The sequence below is a fragment of the Otolemur garnettii genome, unplaced genomic scaffold, assembly GCF_000181295.1.
Source record: "Otolemur garnettii isolate 467f Iridium unplaced genomic scaffold, OtoGar3 scaffold00031, whole genome shotgun sequence".
In the NCBI taxonomy this organism is placed as follows: Eukaryota; Metazoa; Chordata; class Mammalia; order Primates; family Galagidae; genus Otolemur; species Otolemur garnettii.
In genome coordinates, this window is record NW_003852426.1 from 7,255,658 (window position 1) to 7,278,482 (window position 22,825).

At 40.2% G+C, this 22,825-nt stretch overlaps 1 protein-coding gene across 1 annotated transcript in view; it reads right to left on the reverse strand.

Annotated features, from left to right (window-relative positions):
• The window catches only part of STK38 (serine/threonine kinase 38), a 50,185-nt gene that overhangs the window by 24,169 nt on the left and 3,191 nt on the right, over positions 1-22,825 (reverse strand). The window contains exons 2-6 of the mRNA XM_003789146.2: positions 18,340-18,475; positions 11,585-11,636; positions 9,617-9,739; positions 6,775-6,858; positions 1,748-1,871 (exon numbers count right to left, since the gene is read on the reverse strand). Coding sequence (XP_003789194.1) covers positions 1,748-1,871; positions 6,775-6,858; positions 9,617-9,739; positions 11,585-11,636; positions 18,340-18,470 — 514 coding nt within the window. The 5' untranslated portion in view covers positions 18,471-18,475. The remainder of the gene's footprint in view (positions 1-1,747; positions 1,872-6,774; positions 6,859-9,616; positions 9,740-11,584; positions 11,637-18,339; positions 18,476-22,825) is intronic.

Here is a 22,825-nt window from a genome sequence, read left to right on the forward strand (position 1 = left end):
GGTCCGGGCTGGATTCGAACCCGCCACCTTAGGTGTATGTGGTTGGCGCCTTAGCCACTTGAGCCACAGGCTCCGAGCCCCTTTTACATAATTCTTAAAACACATTATTATTTTGGTAGTTGAAAGGTAACTTCTTTAGTTTTCCACAAAGTCAAAATTTAGTTATTTCTGCTTACTAACAGCAACATAAAATGGTAGAACAAGAGTCACAACCTAACTTAACAGTTAGAAAGCAAAGAAAATATCTATAAGAGAAATAGGAAAGATTCAGTTTAGATCTTATATAAACCACTATGTTAGAAGATTTTATTTTTTGTGGCCGGGTACAGTAGCTCATGCCTGTAATCCTAGCACTCTGGGATTCCAAGGCAGGTGGATAGCTTGAGCTCATGGGTTCAAGACTAGCCTGAGCAACAAGTGAGACCTGGTCTCTACTAAAAATAGAAAAACTGAGGCAAGATCACTTGAGCCCAAGAGTTGGAGGTTGCTGTGAGCTGTGATGCCATAGCACATTACCCAGGGCAACAGCTTGAGACTGTCTAAAAAAAAAAAAAAAAAAACCTTTATTTTTTGTATTTTTAGAGAAAAGTAGATATTTCTCCCTCAGGCAAAAATTAAACCACTTATTAAATGCTCTTTTTTGGACTAAGACTTGAAAAATGTGAGTCCCTAATCACTCCTACAACCATTCAATCTGGAGGCACACCCAAGAAAACGGGTTAGTGCACTCAGGCCAACTCTAAGGTAGCTGTGTGGTTTTAGTGCCATGGCCAGGAGAGTAGCCAATGGCCTCACCTGTGCAAGCTTGCCCTGATGATCAAAGAGCTCAGGCCAGATGGTCTATGGCTCTGCAGCCAGCTCCACCGAGTGCAAAGGGCAGGGTCCAGGAGACACGAGAAGCTATGGAAGATGGTGCAGGTAAGGCTTGAGGAGCTGGTGACCAAGCTGGTTTTTAACTCCTATATAAGAACTAGTATCTAAATGTTAAAAAGTTTCTCCTCGTTCTCCAAGACTCTTTTCTAATCTTAAGCAATTGTTAGTGAAAAGTATTGATGACCCTAAGAGTTGTTACAAAAATCAAAATATGCCACAATTACATGTGCTTTGCTAAGAACTAAAAAGGAAAAAGTTTTTCCTTTTTTCCCTCCACCAGAGTTTGCTCAGAGTTCATCTGTTCACTAGGAAACAGAAGGTGTTCCCCAGAACAGATGGCATGTTCTGTTCTGGGTTTACTTGGAAGCTATCTCAGGAGATACACCTGCTCAGTTACATAAAACTTGAATCTCAGAAATGAGGAATCGATTCTGGCTACTAATATAGGTAATGAGAAATTTATTCCTTCTTAATATAGGTTATACATACAAAAAGAAGAAAAAGTTGGAGCAAAGAATGTTATAGCTTCAATTTTGTCACTTGGGTAATTTATCATACATAATTCCCATTGAATTAAGAAGAATAGGCAGGAAACACCCCCCCCCAATTTATTCCTATATATTTATAAAAGAAAAAGAAAAGGTCCATCTGAAATCATGAGAATGAATGAAAAGGTTACTTTTATGGCACTAAAACTGTAGAAAGGCACCCCAGCACAAGACAGGTCATTGACCTCCTTTATAGACCTAAAAAGAGATACAGAAAGCAACTTTGTGAGCACAAGTAAAAGTTGAAAGGAGGGTTAATTGTTGATGTGAGAGAAAGAAACCACAGAACAAAAAAGAAAAATGACCTTTCATCGTCAAGTAATTACCTCCAGGCAGGAACTCCATGATTAGGTAGAGGTTTAGCTTATCCTGAAAACTATAGAACATTTTCACAACCCACAAACTGTCTGCCTCCACTAGAATGTCACGCTCCGCACGAATGTGGCCAACCTGGAGGTATATGCATTTGATTAATGACAAGCCTTGCTCCGCTTTATTAGATTGTCTATTTGTTTAAACAATTTAAATACTGTTTTGAGTATTTAATGGTGATGATGCAAAAGATCTAATTTCTGTTTAGGCAAACCTATAACTCAAAATTGACAACATTTGACTTGAAGGTATTTAATACAAACTTGAGTGATGAAAGGCTTTTAAAAAATGACAAAATGAATGGTTTTAATGCAAACAGCAACTTTAACATGCTATAAACTGAACCTCTGATTAAAAATACCACTCTTTTACATACAGTTTTGTTCTAATAATTTTTTATGATTAAGTAAGTTCGCAAGGTGAGACTCTCTAAACAAATCCTACTTTGGGTCTGCAATGATATCTGCTATCTGCAATGACAGTGCTCTAGCTGACAATTCTAGAATGCTATGATGACATAGGATTTAGTTTACTGCTATGGACATAGCATGTACTCAATCAATTCCTAATGAACAGAAATATAAGAACATGTAAGAAAGGTTAGATTCTAATTTATGACATTTCCAGTTTTCTACTTTTCTAGCTAAGGAGACAGAAGTTACAGGAGGTCTGGGAGAACTAGAATTACTTTGTTAAAATTATACTTTATGGTTCAGTTTACCTTATTTACTTTAAATACAAAATAGTAACCAAAACATCACTTCATATTATCAAATTCCACCCCAACCTCTCTTTTTTTAAGTGTCACAAGATCCAAATTGGGTTGAATTAGATATAAATTTATTAAGACCCAGTTTTATCTCTAAATAGAGGTTTTGGTCTTTCTTTTTTTTTTTTTTTTTTTTTTTGAGACAGAGCCTCAACCTGTCCCCCTGGGTAGAGTGCTGTGGCATCACAGCTCACAGCAACCTCCAACTCCTGGGCTCAAGCGAGTCTCCTGCCTCTGCCTCCCAAGTAGCTGGGACCACAGGCGCCCGCCACAACGCCCGGCTATTTTTTGGTTGCAGCCATCATTGTTGTTTGGCAGGGTCAGGCTGGATTCGAACCAGCCACCTTAGGTGTATGTGGCTGGCACCTTAACCACTTGAGCCACAGGCGCTGAGCCAGGTTTTGGTCTTAAAACGTGGTCTGAAGTAAAAGATGTACGAAGGTTCACAAACAGCTTCTATTGACAGATTCAGCCATGGCTATTGTTTTGTCTGATACGAAGCATGTTTGCTTTATTGGAATGTCTTCAGCCAGACCAGGCACTCTTCTAATATTCTTCCATTTGGACACAGATCCCATCCTGTCTTCTGCCTTACACCTAACATACCTTAGTCTTTCACACTAATTCTTGGGGGCCTAGAGGCATTTAACTTTACATATTTCTCAGTTTCTACTAAAATTTTTCTCCTAGCCAGGTGTTGTAGTGGGCACCTGTAGTCCCAGCTACTTGGGAGGCTGAGGCAAAAGAATTGCCTAAGTGCAGGAGTTGGAGGTTGCTGTGAGCTGTAACACCATAGCACTCTAACAAGGGCAATAAAGTGAGACTCTGTCTCTAAAAAAAAATAATAATAAAAATAAAATTTTTCTTGGGTAATTTTTAAATAGCTTCACTGTTATAGAAAACTTACTTTCTAAAATCTGTACTTATGGTATGCGGATGGAAAAAACTGGACACTAAGGATGAATAAGGAATAGTGCCATGAAACCACAAAGAACCTGAGCATAACATTTGCCTTTCCTTGACCTTAATACTAAAGCAAAGCTTTTGCAAAACAATAATGCTGCTTACTGACCAACCATTGGCTGACCAGCCACTGTCATACACTAATCCTTTACCTGCCTATCTCCCCTGGCTCCTGTTAAATGTGCTACCTACTACAGGAAGCCAAAGAAAAGGGGAGGCACTACAATTGACATTTGTCACTCACCTTGGAGGACAGAATAGTGACTTCAGTATTTCCTGTTTGTCAAGGGGAAAGCGACGGTAATTGTACATACATATTGCCCTTCTCCCCCGAGACTGAAATGTCAATTAGAAACTTCAAAATCTAGCAGTGGAGTCATTTGAATATAGGATAAGAAAGGGAAGAGTCAGAGGACAATTCATACAAAAAGTTCTCTTTCCCCATTCCATAAATATATTAATAGGTTGGAGGTACAAACTGCTATCCTGGGCACTAAAGAAAGCAGAGATAAAGCCAGTCTTTTGTTCCACTGTTAACAATATACTGGCATCACAGCTGAAGGTTTTCTGTCTGCATTGAAAGAGAAACATCAGGAACTAGCTAAATGCCAATGTCTTATCCTTTAAATTTTTCCAGATAGCAGAAATATCTAGCCTATGGACTAGAATATAACTTGACCTCTGTGTGTAGATTTTTCCCCCCCAGACAAGAGTCTCACTTTGTTGCCCCAGCTAGAGTGCAATAGGTCACCATAGCTCACTGCAACGTCAAACTCCTGGGCTCAAGTGATCCTCCTGCCTTAGCCTTCCAAGTAGCTGGGAACATAGGCATGTGCCACATGCCCAGCTAAGTTTTCTATTTTTTGTAGATGGATTCTCACTCTTGCTCAGGCTGGCTTTGCCCTCTTTACCTCAAGTAACCCTTCTGGCTTGGCCTTCCAGAGTGCTGGGATTACAAGTGTGAGCCATTGTGCCTCAGTGCATAGATTTAACTCCTGCTAAACTTAGTAAAAACAACAACAACAAATTTTCTCTTCTGCACCTATAACTACAAAAAGTTAGGTTCTAAATCTAACCTTTGTCAGCCCTATCGAAAAATAATGGATTTGTACTGGTCTACTTCCAACTTGCACCTAGTACACACCCAATACAAGTTTCTTCAAGATGGCTAACCCAGGAAGAGTCTGTGGCCAGAGACTTTCTTTCTTTTTTTTTTTTTTTTTTGACAGAGTTTCAAGCTGTCACCCTGGGTAGAGTGCTGTGGCATCACAGCTCACAGCAACCTCAAACTCTTGGGCTCAAGCGATTCTCTTGCCTCAGCCTCCCAAGTAGCTGGCACTAGAGATGCACGGCACAACGCCTGGCTATTTTTTGTTGTTGTTGCAGTTGTCATTGTTGTTTTAGCTGGCCTAGGCCTGGTTCATCAGTGCCCTACCCACTGAGCAATGGGCGTCGCCCATGTGGCCAGACTTTAACTGGCCTAAACTGAGATCAAACCTAAGGATGTGAGTCTATCAGTTAAGATGAGCTAAACAACTAAGTTAATGTACCATTTAAAGCATAAATTAATGCATAATTTAAAAATCCTAATTCTAACAGATATTTACTTTCATTTAGAAAAATGTTTAAAATTGATTTTGAAGAAGGTATAATATTTGAGAAAATATGTTTGGACCATTTCTGTTACAATGCTGGGCACCTGGCACATGTTATATAGAATTAATAATTCTGAAAGTCATTATATATATTTCTTTTTACAATTTTATTCTAAAAAAAAAAGAAACCAAAAAAACCACAATTTTACTCTATCTGCTAATTATTTCATAAAAAGAAGTTTTAAGTGTCCATTAAAACTGTAAGAAAATATCTTATAAAAATAAAACTTACTCATGAAATACAAATACACTGCCTAGTCAATAAAGAAGCTTTATATTTTCCTTCTCAAGAATAAGTGAAACTCTAGCCAGGCATTGTGGCAGGTGCCTGTAGTCCCAGCTACTTGGGAGGCTAAAGCAACAGAATCACTTAAGCCCAGGAGTTAGAGGTTGCTATGAGCTACGAAGCCACAGCACTGTACCAAGGGCAACATAGTAAGACTCTGTCTCAAAAAAAGAACAAAAACTGAAACTCTTTCAGTGCCTACACACTTATACCACAGGCCAATTTTTAGATAATATACAAATAGGGATACCGTGCATTATGAATAAGGTTTATGTTAGCATAAACTACCAGGTCTAAAGATTTACTGCCTACATATTTGATATCCTCAACTGCAATTCCCAGGAGTCTAAATGAAACACATGAAAATTAAAGAGAAAATAAAAAATCCAAATTCTGAGGTGGCACTTATATGAAGACAGAGGAGACTTGGCAATTATATTATATACCTCCTCTCTTCTTCTCAAGAGGCAGAAAGGACTGGATAGAGGGCCAACCTCACAGGGTCTCTCTTTGCTCTCCTGTAACATCAGATCTTTTAAAAGACATCTGCCTGTCATCACCCACTACAAGCTATTCTTAAACAACCAGCTAAACTAAACTAGAGTTACAGAAAGTCTGCATTCTTGCTTTTAAAAATATACCACCCAATATTTAAAACCTATTTATTTTGCATAAAGTATTATGTACCTTACAGATATATTTGCGAAGTGGGCTTGGGTTTTAGAAAGCGTCCTTAATCATCAGAGAAGAATCTGCATTGTATTTTTCTACCATTTGCTTGTATTTTTCAAATTCATTCAGAAATTGGAAGACTGGTCTCTCTCAGGCAGTGATGAGCTACCCAGAACACTCAACTTTGATTTAGGTATACGGAATGAAGTAAGACATGTTTTGGGTTGTAAATTCCAAAATTTAATTCCTAGCCCTTCGTTGTAAAGCGTACATGCAATTTCTATTTCTCAGCATTTGGGAAGAACCATACTACCACACCAACTATGACTTCAAAAAACAGGCTCTCATGACAAGGACATCTTGTGATCAACTGAAAAACACAAATAGCATCTGCTTTTTTATTAGGTTTTCAACTTCTTAAAAAAAATTGCACATAATCCAGAGGTATTATCTGTACTTTTCAGTATGTAACTGCTTGTTTGCAGGGAGAAAAAAGTAGAATTATATGTATAGTCATCAATGACAGAGCCAAAGAAAACTATAATAAAAATATACATTTCAATTAAGCAAAGAGAATAGTTTTAGGAGACAAGAATTCATAAGCTAACTAAAGGCACTGCTACAACTATGCTTTACCTGCTCTTTTTCAAGCATATCTGCTTTACGAAGTATTTTCATTGCATACACGTGCCCTGTATCTTTCTTCTGAACAAGTCGCACCTAAAAAGTTATAAAAGAAATACCAACTCAAAAATTTGAACTGCCATGCTAATGCTTTTGTGTGTTATTGGAAACAGTTATTAAACTAAAAAAGTATTATATTCTAATATAAGCAACTAGCAGTAACAAAGCAGGGAAAAATGAATACTTTCCAAAATGAACACAAGTCATATAGTGATGTCAATGCTGGAAACATCCTCAAATATCTCTAGATCTAAACAGCTTTGGCTCCCTAGTTGAATAAACCAATTTAATTTAAAACTTTCAGCTTCAGCTTGGCGCCTGTGGCTCAAGTGGCTAAGGAACCCACCCAAGGTGGTGGGTTCAAATCCAACCCGGGCCGCCAAACAACAATGACGGCTGCAACCAAAAAACAGCCAGGTGTTGTGGTAGGCGCCTGTGGTCCCAGCTACTTGGAAGGCAGAGGCAGGAGACTCACTTGAGCCCAGAAGTTGGAGGTTGCTGTGAGCTGTGATGCCACAGCACTCTAACCAGGGGGATAGCTTGAGGCTCTGTCTCAAAAATAAATAAATAAAACTTTCAGCTTCAAACATAAGGACTCATATGGCATATGTCAGCTCAGAAAAATAAGTAAATGGTTACAGCAATGTTTAAAACAAAGTTTAAATCAAAATTCAGGCATAGGAAAACCGTAAGGAGGCTCGGCCTCCATAGCACAATGGTTACAGCGTCAGCCACATGCACTGAGGTTGGCAGGTCTGAACCCAGCCACAGCCAGCTAAACAATGACAAGTGCAACAAAAATATAGCCAGGCATTGTGGTGGGTGCCTGTAGTCCCATCTACTTGGAAGGCTGAGGCAAGAGAATCACTTAAGCCCAAGAATTTGAGGTTGTTATGAACTGTGATGCCACAGCACTCTACCAAGGGCAACACAGTAAGACTGTTTCAAAGAAAAAAAAAGGGAGAAATATAAGGAAAAAAGTCTAAAATGTAAAGGCAGCACCTGTGGCTCAAAGGAGTAGGGCACCAGCCCCATATACTGGAGGTGGCAGGTTCAAACCCAGCCCTGGCCAAAAACTGCAAAAAAAAAAAAAATTCTAAAATATATAAGAGAAATGGCAGTTTTCCTTTCTCTGTTTTCTAATTTTTGTTGTTGTTGTTGTTTTTTGGAGAGTCTCATTCTGTAGCCCTGGGTAGAGTGCTATGGCATTATAGCTCATAGCAATCTCAAATTCTTGGGCTCAAGAGATCCTCTTGCCTCAGTTTTTCTATTTTTAGAGATGGGGTCTCGCTCTGGCTCATGATGGTCTGACACTCCTGAGCTCAGGTGATCCACTGGCCTCAGCCTCCCAGAATACTGGGATTATATGGGTGAGCCACTGTGCCTACTCTTTTCGAGTGTTTTTAAAGAAAATAATTTTATGATGAAAAAAATGATTATACAAACTCAAAGAAAACTTTGCAAGTTCCTGTATATCCTTCCCTCTACTCCCAAGTTATGTTTTTTCCTCCCCATTCCTTTCTTCACATTTTTCCTGATTGAGTATCATGTCCCTTTCTCTCTTTTTTTTTTTTGAGACAGAGTTTCAAGCTGTCACCTTGGGTAGAGTGCCATGGAGTCATAGCTCACAGCAACTTCCAACTCTTGGGTTCAAGCAATCCTCTTGCCTCATTTTTTTCTATTTTTTAGTAGAGACAGGGTATTGCTTTTGCTTAGGCTGGTCTCAAACCCGTAAGCTCAGGCAATCCACCCTTGGCCTCCCAGAGTACTAGGATTACAGGCGTGAGCCATGGTGCCCAGCCCCACATCCCCTTCTCAGTGAACAGAAAGCTCTTTCAGATAAAGTAGTATACTTTCCCCTCCTTCAAGTTGCCAACCGGGATTCTGAACATGAAAGGATCAAGTTTACCTTTACCTGCACCTTTGAATATTACTCACATTCCCCCTACATACTGGTTTTTAATAACATGTTGCTCCTTCTGTATACAAACTATTTCATCAGTAGGTCATCCGCTTCAGGTGTTTTCCATTAATGGGAATGACTTTGCATGGGCTCATTTAAACTCTTTCCATGAAAATGCTCTTGTGACCAAGAAAGATTTATTTTCAAGACTAGCTGGAACAAAGCTGAAATGTTTTCAACTCTCTACCACTATCAATATAGATGCTTTCTATAAATTCTGTCTCCTAGGTCTGAACCAATCTGACAATAAAATAAAGGGTGGGCGGCGCCTGTGGCTCAAAAGAGTAGGGCGCCAGCCCCATATGCCAGAGGTGGCAGATTCAAATCCAGCCCCGGCCAAAAACAGCAAAAATAAAAAATAAAAAATAAAGGGTAGAGACATGCAGTTAGTTTGCTCATAGAGAGGTTATTGGGAAAAGCAAGAGCTTTGAGAGCACAAAGATTTGGGTCCAACTTCTGGTTCCAGTGTTCAATGGCTATGTGACACTGGGACATTACATATACCCTCTGAGTTTTAATTTCATCATATATAAAATGGGTTTATTGTCCTGATTATAGGCAAAAGGACTGAATAAATTACAAATATTGGATTTCCTTCTACCTTCCCCTAGATCAATATTCAAACACCAACAACATCTCTGGCAAAATAGAGAACAACAAAGATTGGGACAGTGGAGAAGAAAGAAAGAGAGAAAGAGGACAGACAAAACAGTATGTGGGGCCTGATATTCCATGTATTTCAGTTACATCAATAATCATGAGCTTACAGAAGGCTAGAAGCTTTGAAGTTTTGTGGTATTTCTGTACATCTTAAGTAGCTGTGGTTTTTACCTCACCAAATGCTCCTCTGCCTATTACTTTTAAGGATTCAAAATCTTCCAGTCCAAGTCTTGTTCTCTTCAAACGAAGAAACTCTGTTTCCTTCCGAGCATGTGCAGATCTCCTAAGCTGTTTCTAATGTTTAAATAAGGGAAAGAGAGTAAAGGAAGAAGCTGAAATTCTGTAATTCTGCAACAAAGTCAGATTTGTGATTTGCCCAGTTGGAAAACAGGGCCACACTAGATTAGGTATAGCACTTTCACACATGAGAACACCACAAAAGTATCCTTAAGAGGTCACTTCTTGGGCGGCGCCTGTGGATCAATGAATAGGGTGCCGGCCCCATATACCAAGGGTGGCGGGTTCAAACCCAACCCCAGCCAAACTGCAACAAAAAATAGCTAGGCATTGTGGTGGGCACCTGCAGTCCCAGCTACTCAGGAGGCTGAGGCAAGAGAATCACCTAAGCCCAAGAGCTGGAGGTTGCTGTGAGCTGTGATGCTATGGCACTCTACCAAGGGTGACAAAAAAAAAAAAAGAGGTCACTTCTTCCCTCCCTGACCATGAGACCCACAATCAAATCACAGAGAACAGATGAGTGCCTCATCTAAGAATTCTGATTAACCCACTTCAGCAATCCATTACTCTAACAGTTCTTATGAAAAGGGGGATAAACAATCAACATTTTCCTTTACCCCGTTTTCTTTTTTTTTTTAGATGGAGTTTCACTCTGTTATCCTAATAGAGAGTGTGATGGCATCATAGCTCACAGCAACCTCAAACTCCTAGGTTTGAGCAATCCTCCTGCCTCAGCCTAGGAGTAGCTAGGACTACAGGCACTGCCACCATGCCTGGCTAATTTTGTTTTTAGTAGAGCCAGGGGTCTTGATGGTGCTCAGGTTGGTCTTGAACTGAACTTAAGGGATCCTACCGCCTTGGCCTCTCAGAGTGCTAGAATTATAGGATGAGTCACTTTTACCCTTTTTTATATATTAAAAAAGTGTTTTTATATTTCCCTCTGGGTTTTTTATAAGTTGTATTTGTTGTATGCCTTCCTATTATTATTCCTACAAGTGTTAGGTATTTTTTTTACTACTGACATGGGATTCTGTGATTCAGTCCTATTTTTTAAAGTATTTCTACCACCTGAGTTCTATGATCAATCCAATTTACTGCCATTTCAGTTCCTTGTATAATCTCTTGTTAACTATATTTTCTCCTACCACATCTGTAGGTATTGGATGAAAGGGCTGATTTGAGATGCCTTGATAAAGATTTCAGAAATTGGCTCAGAGACTGTAGCACAGTGGTTATGGCGCCAGCCACATACACCAAGAGTGGCGGGTTCAAGCCTGGCCTGGGCCAGCTAAACAACTGCAACCAAAAAAAAAAAAAAAAAATAGCCAGGCATTATGGCTGGCGCCTATAGTCACAGCTATTTGGGAGGCTGAGGCAAGAGAATCACTTAAGCCCAAGAGTTGGAGGTTGCTGTGAACTGTGACGACAGCACTCTACCCAGGGCGATATATAGTAAGACTCTATCTCAAAAAAAAAAAGAATTCAGAAATTTACCCTACTTCTATGGAGCCTTTTCAGTGAATTCTATAAGAATGCTATAGATTACACTTTAAAATTTTAATTATAAAACACTTCTTTAAAAATTTGTTATAAAAACACTTTTTTAAAATTTTAATTTTAAAGAGTAACCTATAGCATTCTTACAGCTATATACCCTTCTTTCTCTTGTAACTCTAAATCTAATTTATTATAGTTGTGCCTAAAGAAGTCTTCCTCTCCAGAGTACTTAATCGTTAACTTTTCCCTCTGCATGAGTATCCCAAATCAAGAAGCACACCACCCCTCAAGTTCCTCTGTTAATAAGCCAAAACCCTTTCCATGTGCACTATGGCTAGCGATTTGCTGGGCAAGATATGACCTGCCATACTGGGTTTCAAGGAAAACATTTCCAATATTAATTACCTCTTCATCCTTTAGGCCTTCTTCTTCCATTACTTTCTCTAACTTCTTTTGTCTAAAACAAACAAACAAAAACAAGAGACATATGAAATAACATCTGAATGATAATTTTCTAAAAATTCTATACAAATACTGTAATTGTTTTTTTGAAAAATGACATAATAGGTAAATGTCAAAATGCCTTAGTAAAACATAAAAAAATCACAGTTACTAAGACAAGTGAAAATATTCCCATCCTTCTTTAGGTCTGCATTTTTATTCTTTTTAATTTTTTAATTTAACTTAATTTTTTTTTTGACACCGAGTCTATGTTACTCTCGGTAGAGTGCCATGGCATCACAGCTCACAGCAACCTCCAACTCTTGGGCTTAAGCGATTCTCTTGCCTCAGCCTCCCAAGTAGTTGGGGCTATAGGCACCCACCACAACACCCAGCTATTTTTTTGTTGTTGCAGTTGTCATTGTTGTTTAGCTGGCCCAGGCCAGTTTTGAACCTGCCAAGCTTGGTGTATGTGGCTAGCACTATAACCACTGTGCTACAGGTGCCAAGCCTAGGTTTGCATTTTTAAAAAGATTGTATAAGAGCGAATGCAACAAAGAATCTTGTTTCAAAATGAAATGTTATCTTTCACTTTCTTTTTTTGCAGTTATTTCCTCGTTACTAAACCACCCTTATATCACTGTGTTTCTTTCCCTCTCTCTGACTGAAATCTACTTCTTTCATTTTAGCATCTTCCTCCTTCTCCCTGTCATGAGGGAAGAATAACAAGCAACAAAGGTAAAGGAAGAATTTGGAGATTTAAGGGGAAATTATGAACAAGAAGGGTGACTGGCACCATTATCAAAACTTAAGAAGGCATTATCTGCGGTGTGGGATATAAAAAAAAAAAAACTTAAGACTACAAACTCTTGGAATACTGAACTTTAGAAACTGCATTCAATAATGTTTTATATAAAGTCTCACATTAACTTTACAAAATTAAAAGAAAACTTTCTTACAACTAATTTCATAGAACCTTCATTTATTCAGCATAATAAACAAAATCACATGGGCTAGAGTCTCTCTTCTACTACTTATCAGCATTCCAGATAAACAGGCAATATGGACAGGGCAGGGAAGCATGTAGACTAGTGTGGCCGACACACACACTTAAAATGCCACACCCAGAAGGCTAGATCTTATTCTGTAGACAACTGAGAGCTTAAAAGAGGCTTGTAGCAATGTAGGGATGTGATAAGGTTTCTATCTTAGAATGGAATCCAGCAGTGACGATAATCTGACGAATTGGCTGGGAAAGTAACTCAGAAAGTTATGAGACCAGCTGAACATTACTTTAGTGATCGAGATAAGCAGTAAAGATCAGAAGCTAGAACAAAATGAAAGAGGCTATTGCAAAGATGACCAACTGGCAGTAGGAGTCAAGAAAAAAGTCTTAGAATTTCTTGTCTAAAGTGATAATGACTCCACCAAGAGAACACAGAGAAAAGAAAATGAGTTTCATTTTGGTCAATGAATATTCACTGTGATAATAGTATTTAATTAAAATGATTATTTTGTTAGAAATCATATTACAAATTCACAGGATAAAATAATAAGAACTTGTGTCTGAACTCTCAGAAGTGAAAAGAACTATTCTGATCCCGATGGAAAGAAAAAAGCATCTATATGGCTCCCAGTCTTCCCGGCTCCTAGAAATTTTGAGATATGCATCTATGTGTGCACATGTATTGGTGGGAGAAAGCTGTACTGTTGGTAGTTTTACGGGTATAAATTAATTCCATTTCAGTGGTTAGATAGTTGAAGTAGGAAAGAGTAAGAAGAGTCAAAGCATAATATATTGGCAAAAACTGTTAACAACTCAATGATGGTCAGCTCTTTTTATACGTTGAGTACCAACACCATCATACCTCCTGATTATAATTTTTTGAATGACCACACCAGACTGAGCTACAAGTCCAATATGCTATCCACTATGTCACAGAACCAACTCCTTCTATGTTTTAAACATAATTTCAGACTGAGAGATTTGCCACAACTTTAATGAAGTGTAATTAAACTGGTTTCAAGAGAATACCCGTCTGAGAATAAAGTTATCAGAATTAACTCCTTTAATACAATTAGACCCTTTCATTAGAGAAATTTATCCAGAATTTATCATGATTAATGATTTATCATGAGAGGCTCGGCGCCCATGGCTCAAGTGGCTAAGGCACCAGCCACATACACCTAAGGTGGCAGGTTCAAATCCAGCCTGGGCCTGCCAAACAACAATGATGGCTGCAACCAAAAAATAGCCAGATATGGTGGCGGGCGTCTGTGGTCCCAGCTACTTGGGAGGCGGAGACAGGAGACTTGCTTGAGCCTAGGAGTTGGAGGTTGATGTGAGCTGTGATGCCATAGCACTCTACCCAGAGCTTGAGGCTCTGTCTCAAGAAAAAAAAAAAGATTTATCGTGAGGTCCATAAAGACCTTAAGGAAACCAAAAATAGTAGGCACAGCCTAAAATGACACTTAAAAGTGATATCCTCTGAGATGATTCCAAAAGAATTACCATTAACTTGGTTAAATTCAAGGTGGCATTTAAAACATGCAAGAAATTGGCTGTATTTTCGGAGATGTATGCTAGAGTAGCTAGAGTATATAGCATTAAAATGACATTACCATAAGGAAAATCAGTCTCAACTCTGCTCCTCATACCATACATATAGTCAAGATGGATCACAGAATCAAATGTAAAAACTAAAGCTGCAGTATGGGTGTGGTGGCTCACACCTGTGACCCCAGCATTTTAGGAGGCCAAGATGGGAGGATTGCTTGAGACCAGGAGTTTGAGACCAGTGTGAGCAACATACCAAGCCCCCATCTCTATCAAAAATAGAAAATTAGAATCAGTGCCTGCAGCTCAGCAGCTAGGGTGCCAGCCATATACACTGGAGCTAGTGGGTTCAAATCCAGGCTGGGCCTGCCAAACAACAATAACTAAAACCAAAATAACCTGGGCATTGTGGGGGGCTACTTGGGAGGTTGAGGCAAGAGAATTACGTAAGCCCAAGAGTTTGAGGTTGCTGTGCACTGTGATGCCACGACACTCTACTGAGGGTGACATGGTGAGACTCTGTCTCAAGAAAAAAAAAAGAAAAAGAAAAATTAGCTGGATACAGTGGCACAAGCCTCTAGCTCTAGCTACTCAGGTGGCCAGGGCAGGAGACTCTCTTCAACCCAGGAGTTTGAGGTTGCAGTGAGCTATGCCTGTGCCACTGCACTCCAGCCTAGGCAACAGGGAGAAAACCCAACTCAAACAAACAAACAAACCAAAAACTAGATCTGTAAAACTTCTAGAATAAAACACAAGAGAAAATTTGTATGACTTTGGGGGAAGTAAAGATTTCTTAGACAGGTCACAAAATACAATAACCATAAAATAAAATGCCAGACTTGATTTCATCAAACTTGTATCTACAATAAACAAGAACTCCTGCCACTCAATAATAAAGATAATTCTGGCTTGGCACCTGTGGCTCAAGCAGTTAGAGCACCAGCCACATACACCTGAGCTGGCGGGTTCAAATCCAACCTACACCCACCAAACAACAATGATGGCTGCAACCAAAAAAAAACAGCTGGGCCATGTGGTGGGCACCTGTAGTCTAAGTGACCTGGGAGGCGAAGGCAAGAGAACCACTTGAGCCCAGGAGTTGGGGTTGCTGTGAGCTGTGATGCCACAGCACTCTACCCAGGGCAACAGGTTGAGGCTGTCTCAAAAAAAATAAAATAATAATAATAATAATAAAGATAATTCAATTTTTTAGTGGTAAAAAATTTGAATATTTCTGGGTAGCACCTGTGGCTCAGTGGGTAGGGCGCTGGCCCTGTGGCAGGTTTGAACCCGGCCCCAGCCAAACTGCAACAAAAAATAGCCAGGCGTTGTGGCAGATGCCTGTAGTCCCAGCTACTCAGGAGGCTGAGGCAAGAGAACTGCCTAAGCCCAGGCATTGGCTGTTGCTGTGAGTTGTGATACCATAGCCCTCTACCAAGGGCAATAAAGTAAGACTCTATCTCAAAGAAAAAAAAAAATTAATATTTCACTAAGGAATATATAGAAATGGCCAAAAAGCACACCACACAAAACTGTCCACATCATTAGTAATCAGAAAAGTGCAAATTAATATACCCTTGGTATATGGGGCCGGCACCCTACCCATTGAGCCACAGGTACCACCCATTATACTTTCTTTTCTTTTTCTTTTCTTTTTTTTTTAGAGACAGAGTCTCACTATGTGGCCCTCAGTAGGGTGCCGTGGCATCATAGCTCACAGCAACCTCCAACTCCTGGGCTTAGGTGATTCTCTTGCCTCAGCCTCCTGAGTAGCTGGGAATACAGGCGCCCGCCACAATGCCTGGCTATTTTTTTTGTTGTTGCAGTTTAGCCAGTAGGGTTTGAACCCCCCACCTCGGCATATGAGGCCAGTGCCCTACTCACTGAGCCACAGGTACCACCCTATACTTTCTTTTCTTAATAAAATGTTGAGAAGGGCAGCGCATGTGGCTCAGTGAATAGGGTGCCAGCCCCATATATGGAGGGTGATGGGTTCGAACCTGACCCTGGCCAAACTGCAACAAAAAATAGCTGGGTGTTATGGTGGGTGCCTGTAGTCCCAGCTAGTGGGGAGGCTGAGGCAAGAGAATGGCCCTAAGCCCAAGAGCTGGAGGTTGTTGTGAGCTGTGATGCCATGGCTCTCTACCGAAGGCAACAAAGTGAGATTCTGTCTAATGTTGGGGAAAAAAATTGTTTGTTTTCTTTTTGAGACAGAGTCTCACTTTGTTACCCTGGGTAGAGTGCCATGAAGTCACAGCTCACAGCAACCTCAAACTATTGGGCTTAAGCCATTCTCTTTACCTCAGCCTCTCAAGTAGCTGGGACTACAGGTGCCCACCATGACACCTGGCTATTTTTTGGTTATAGTTGTCATTGTTGTTTGGCAGGCCCGGGCTAGATTCAAACCTGCCAGCTCTGGTTTATGTGGCTGATGCCCTAGCCACTGAGCAACAGGCACTGAGCCAGAAATTTTTTGTAAATTATGAATTATTACATGGGTAGTATTAACATATACCAGACCAATAATTATAATAGCTGCTACTACCAGTATCAACTAAGTGATTAGTACAGGCAAAGTACTGTGTAGGTATGTAGATATGTTGTATCTAATTACCACGGCAATCATGCAAGGTAAGCATTACTATTCCCATTTTTTTTTTTTTTTTTTTTTTTGAGACAGAGCCTCAAGCTGTTGCCCTGGGTAGAGTACTCACAGCAACCTCCAATTCCTGGGCTTAAGCAAGTCTCCTACCTCCGCCTCCCAAGTAGCAGAGGTGCCCACCACAGGTGCTCACCATAACGCCCGGCTATTTTTTGGTTGCAGCCATCATTGTTGTTTGGCAGGCCTAGGCTTGATTCAAACCCGCCAGCTCAGGTGTATGTGGCTGGTGCCTTAGCCGCTTGAGCCATAGGCACCAAGCCCCCATTTTTTTTTTTTTTTTTTGAGACACAGTGTCACTATATGGCCCTCAGTAGAGTACCGTGGTATCACAGCTTACAGCAACCGCCAACTCCTTAAGCAACTCTCTTGCCTCAATCTCCCGAGTAGCTGGGACTACAGGTGCACACCACAATGCCCAGCTATTTTTTGGTTGTAGTTGTCATTGTTTGACAGGCCCAGGCCAAATTTGAACCTGCCAGCTCTGGTGTATGTGGCTGATGCCATAGCCAGTTGAGCTACAGCTGTCTACTATTCCCATTTTCCAAATGGGGGAAATGATATACAAAAAGACTAAAGAACTTGTTCCAACTTTATATAACTACTGAATGGTACGGATAAGATTCTAAACATAGGTCTAAATCCAAAGAGGCTATTCTGGCTCAGCGTGTATAGCCCAGTAGTTAGGGTTCTGGTCACATACATCAAGGCTGGTGGGTTTGAATCCAGCCCAGACCTGCTAAACAATGACAAATGCAACAAAAAAAATAGCCAGGCATTGTGGCAGGCACCTGTAGTCCCAGCTACTTGAGAGGCTAAGGCAAGAAAATCGCTTAAGCCCAAGAGTTTGAGGTTGCTATGAGCTGTGACGCCACAGCACTCTACGGAGGGTCATATAGTGAGACTCTGTCTCAAAAAAAATAACAATAATAATAATAATAATAATAAGAGATAGGGTTTCCCTATGTTGCCAGCTGGCTTTGAACTCCATGGGCTAATGTGATCCTCTTACCTCAGCCTCCTGAGTACCAATTATTGCTTTATATTGCAATAACATTTTGTGTTATTGACTAGTGGACATAAATGGGAATGAGAGGGACTCTGAAAATCTGTTACACTATCATGGAAGCATCCAAAACACAGATGCTGCTATTCTTGCCTCCTTTCTTTTTTTTGTAGAGACAGAGTCTCACTTTATTACCCCTCGGTAAAGTGTTGTGGCGTCACAGCTCACAGCAACCTCCAACTCCTGGGCTTAGGTGATACTCTTGCCTCAGCCTCCAGAGTAGCTGGGACTACGGGCACCCACCACAATGCCTGGCTATCTTTGTTGTTGTTGTAGTTTGGTCGGGGGCCAGGTTTGAACCCGCCACCCTCGGTATATGGGGCTGGCGCCCTACTCACTGAGCCACAGGCGACACCCTCTTGTCTCCTTTCAACAATATGTCTGCGATATGAGACACGAATGCCATGACACAATTTTTTTCAAACAAAATTCTTTACCTCATTTCTCGTTCTTCATGTTGAGCGATAAGGTTGCTATAAAAATTCTCCAGTGTCACTTTGGTCATTGTCACCCTTTCCTTTGTGTGATTACTCATGGATGAGCAAGGTGTTGAGCCTGTCATTGCCATGGTTGCTAGAAACAAAGGAAAGAAGAGGAATTTGTTTTGGAGTTAGAATCCACCAATTATGTACTCTCCTACACTACTGGTAGGAAGGTAAATTGGTACAAGTTTTCTAGAGGATAAACAGATAAGATGTAACAAAAGCCAGACAAACAGAAATCATGGTGAAAATAAGTATTAATGTCCTAAGACCCAAAAATCCCATCCCTAGGTATAAAGACTAGAGAAACCATCACACAGAAGAATTAAAGGGACTAACATGAATGATAAGCAGATGTTCATTATGCCATCGTTTTTGTTATGGGAAGCTGGAAGCAATTCATTAAATAAATAAATAAAATGCCATGGATGCTAGGAGACACCATGTAAAGGTCAGAAGCAACTCCACCTGCACCTACAAGCCTTCATCAGTGCCATCCCTAAAAAATAAGAGAAGGAGAGCACAATAACAGATGGATAAATTAAGAATATGCAGTAAAGACAGGTATGGTGGCTCACACCTGTAGTCCTAGTAGTTTTAAGACTGAGGCAGGAGGATCACAAGAGGCCAGGAATTCAAGACCAGCCTGGGCAATACTGAGACCTTGTCTCCATCCAAAAATAATTAGTCAGGCATGTTCTGGCTTACGCCTTTCCATGTTTTTCTTTCTTTCTTTTTTTTTTTGAGACAGAGTCTCACCTTGTTGCCCTCAGTAGAGTGCCCTAGCATCATAGCTGACAGTAACCTCAAACTCTTGGGCTCAAGCGATTCTCTTGCCTCAGCCCCCCAAGTAGCTGGAACTACAGGCACCCGCCACTATACCCAGCTATTTTTAGAGACGGGGTCTCAATCTTGCTCAGGCTGGTCTTGAACTCGTGAGCTGAGGCAATCCACCTGCCTCGGCCTCCCAAATGCTGGGATTATACGCGTGAGCCACTGCACCCAACCTTTTCCGTGTTTTTCTGTATTTTCTTCACTGAACATGTATTGTTACCAATAACTTAAGTTTACAATGTCTATAATAAAAAAAAATCTATGACTAAAATGCTAATCTATAGGTATATATGTGCTTTGACAGAGCCTTAAGGTATTTTATAAATGTTTGCTATTTGAATGTCCAAGTTAAAATAAAGACCTAGAAAGGAAACAATATTAAAAAGAAAAAAACCTGAGCTGCAATTCTAGCGATGAAAGATACCTTAAAAGCCAGGGATCTTAACTTCCTCATTTGACATAAGACCAAAACAATACCAGCAGGTTTAGATAGCTTATATAATTATTTTTTTCCTAAATTTAAAATCTCACTTCCTCCAGATACCCTGGCTAACCTATATTTCCACACTTGGCCAAACTGTTCATCAAAATTGCCGGCTCCAGCATTGGCGACATTGCTTGATATTTCACCTATATCATGCTACTTCTGTCTTTTCATCCCAATATAAAGCTGAGTAAAAATCAGGAGGCACCAAGGGCCATCTTCAAAGATAGTGCATTTTATAAAAAGCTCTCTTAAGGTTTTCCCCTATAATACATAGTAGCTTTTTAAACTGTTTAGTGGATTAAACTAAGCCTTATAAGAAACAGTATAAACACTACCATTACTAAGAAAAAGGCTTAACATCAAGCAGTTTTTTAAAAAGACACTCAGGTAAAATTTACATAAAAATAATCCCTTCAAAGCAGAGATTCAAAATCAAGGTTCTACTTTAGAGTCAAATATTTTGATTCATGATAGTTCAAAATAATCAGTAATAACAAATTTAAGACATTGTACTCCAAGCCACCTTACTCTATAATATAACCATAAAATGCTATGGGGGGGGGGAGGGAGTTTCTACTAATACCAAAGCAAGCTCAAATGTTTTTAGAATTTCAGTAGAAAATTTTTTTTTAAAAACCTCTGTTTGGTTTATGAAGCTTGGGTGTGGTTCCTTATTTGTCAGCCTGTACCCCCTCCACCCACAATGAAAACCACATGCCCTCTAAGTGTGTCTGGTGAAGAAATTTTAAAACCAGATCTAAAAACAAGTCAAAAGCAAGTAAGAGCTTTGTACTCTTCCTTTGCCTGAAAATTGCAGGAGCCCCTTTTTATACATACATAGTTATATTTTAAAAACTGAAACTACTTCAACATAAAAATACAACAATTTCAGAGAATTTAACCCTAAGATAAACAATGCCTTCTATATCTCAGGTGCTTAATAAATGTAATTTGAGTGCTCCCTTCAGCGTAGCACATATACTAAAATTGGAATGATACAGAGAAGATTAATACATACTCAAATAAGAGAAAAGCAGGGAGGGGGAAGAAAGGGAGGGACCGGTGTGCTCCCACTTAATGGGCGCAAAATAAGGGTATATGGCACACTTCGTGGGTACAAGACACAACTACAAGAAAGACTCTTCCTAACAAATGCAAACATTGTAACTTAGTTGTTTGCACCCTCACATTAATCTGAAATAAATACATAAATAAATGTAATGTGAGCAAGTTAGTGATTTTTAGTTGTCAACAAAACTGAAAATGAGTATATAAAAAACTGTGGGAAAAAAATCTTAATTTATTTAAGTTTCTGGCATTACTTCCTAAGCTTTTACAAAGATCAAAAAGGCAAAGTGCACTCAAAGATGCTCAAGTATTAGGCCAATAGATTCTTTTTTTTTTTAATTTTTTAGAGACAGAGTCTCACTTGGTCTCCCTCAGTAGAGTACTGTAGCGTCATAGCTCACAGCAACCTCTAGCTCTTGAGCTTACAGGATTCTCTTGCCTCAGCCGCCTGAGTAGCTGGACTACAGTCGCCTGCCACAACGCCCAGCTATTTTTTTATTGCAGTTTGGCCAGGGCTGGGCTTGAATCCACTACCCTCGGTATATGGGGCCTGCACCCTACTCATTGAGCCACAGATGCCGCCCTTTCTTTTTTTTTGAGATAGAGACTCACTATGTCGCCCTCAGCAGAGTGCCATAGCGTCATAGCTCACAGCAACCTCAAACTCTTGGGCTCAAGCGATTCTCTTGCCTCAGCCTCCAGAGTAGCTGGGACTATAGGCGCCCACCACAATGCCCAGTTATTTTTTGGTTGCAGATGTCATTGTTGGTTAGCTGGCCCAGGCCAGCCTGGGTGCATGTGGCCGGCACCCTACCTGCCGTTCTACAGGTAGAACATGCCTGTAGGGCACCTACCAGGCACTGCCTGGTCAATAAATTTTTTATCCATGTAGTTTTCAACTTTCAAATACAGTTTCTAATGTAAATATAAAGGCTGCATTTTCCTACCATTTAACCCCTCTTCTTCCTCTTCCTCCTCCACTCACAAAAGGTTTAGCCTAATTCTAATATTTTTAAGAAAAATATTATTTCTTTTTAATTTCAGATTAACATGAGGATACAAACAATTAGGTTACAATGTTTGCATTTGTAAGGTCAAAATCCCTGTTGATGTGTTCCAAACCCAGGAGTTGTAACATATACCTTACATTTGCTCATTAAGTGGGAGCACACCAATCCCCTTCTCTCTTCCCCTGTCCCCACTTCCTCTTCCCCACAACTTGAATTGAGTTTTTCTCTGGTATAGATGTGTATTAGTACATCAAAAGATACAATTAAGGCCCACAGGCAGCTCATACTTGTCATACTAGCACTCTGGGAGGCCCAGGAGGTGGATCACCTGAGCTCAGGAGTTCAAGACCAGCCTGAGCAAGAGCAAGACCCTGTTTCTAGAAAATAAAAAACAGAAATAGAAAAATATAGAAAATTTAGCCAGGCATTATGGCAGGTGTCTGTAGACCCAGCTACTTGGGAGGCTGTTGCAAGAGGATCACTGGAACCCAGGAGTTTGAGGTTGCTGTGAGCGATGATGATGCCAGGGCACTCTACCCAGGGTCACAGAGTGAGACTCTGTCTCAGAAAAAAAAAAAAAGATACAATTAATATTGTTCTACAGCAATTCATAGGTTTACTGGATCAAACAACTTTTCATAAGATTGGGCTTTTCTTCAAGCTTTGGTAATTCAGGCCTTCTTGCCCTGCACTACAGGCCGTTGGAGGCCCTTGCTCTCTGTTTCATGCTCCTTCAAATCTGCAGAATCAGGGAATAGTAGGTGAGAAATTCAGTGGTTCTTGTTTTTTTGTTTTTTTTTTTTAATGACTCCACCACCTCCAGAAAGTTTTAAAAGTTTTTAAAAATTAACAAAGAAAAAGGGCAGCACCTGTGGCTCACTGTGTAGGGCACCGGCCCCATATGCCAAGGGTGGTGGGTTCAAACCTGGCCCCAGCCAAACTGCAGCAAGAAAATAGTTGAGGCTCGGTGCCTGTGGCTCAAGCGGCTAAGGCGCCAGCCACATACACCTAAGGTGGCAGGTTCGAATCCCCAGCCCGGACC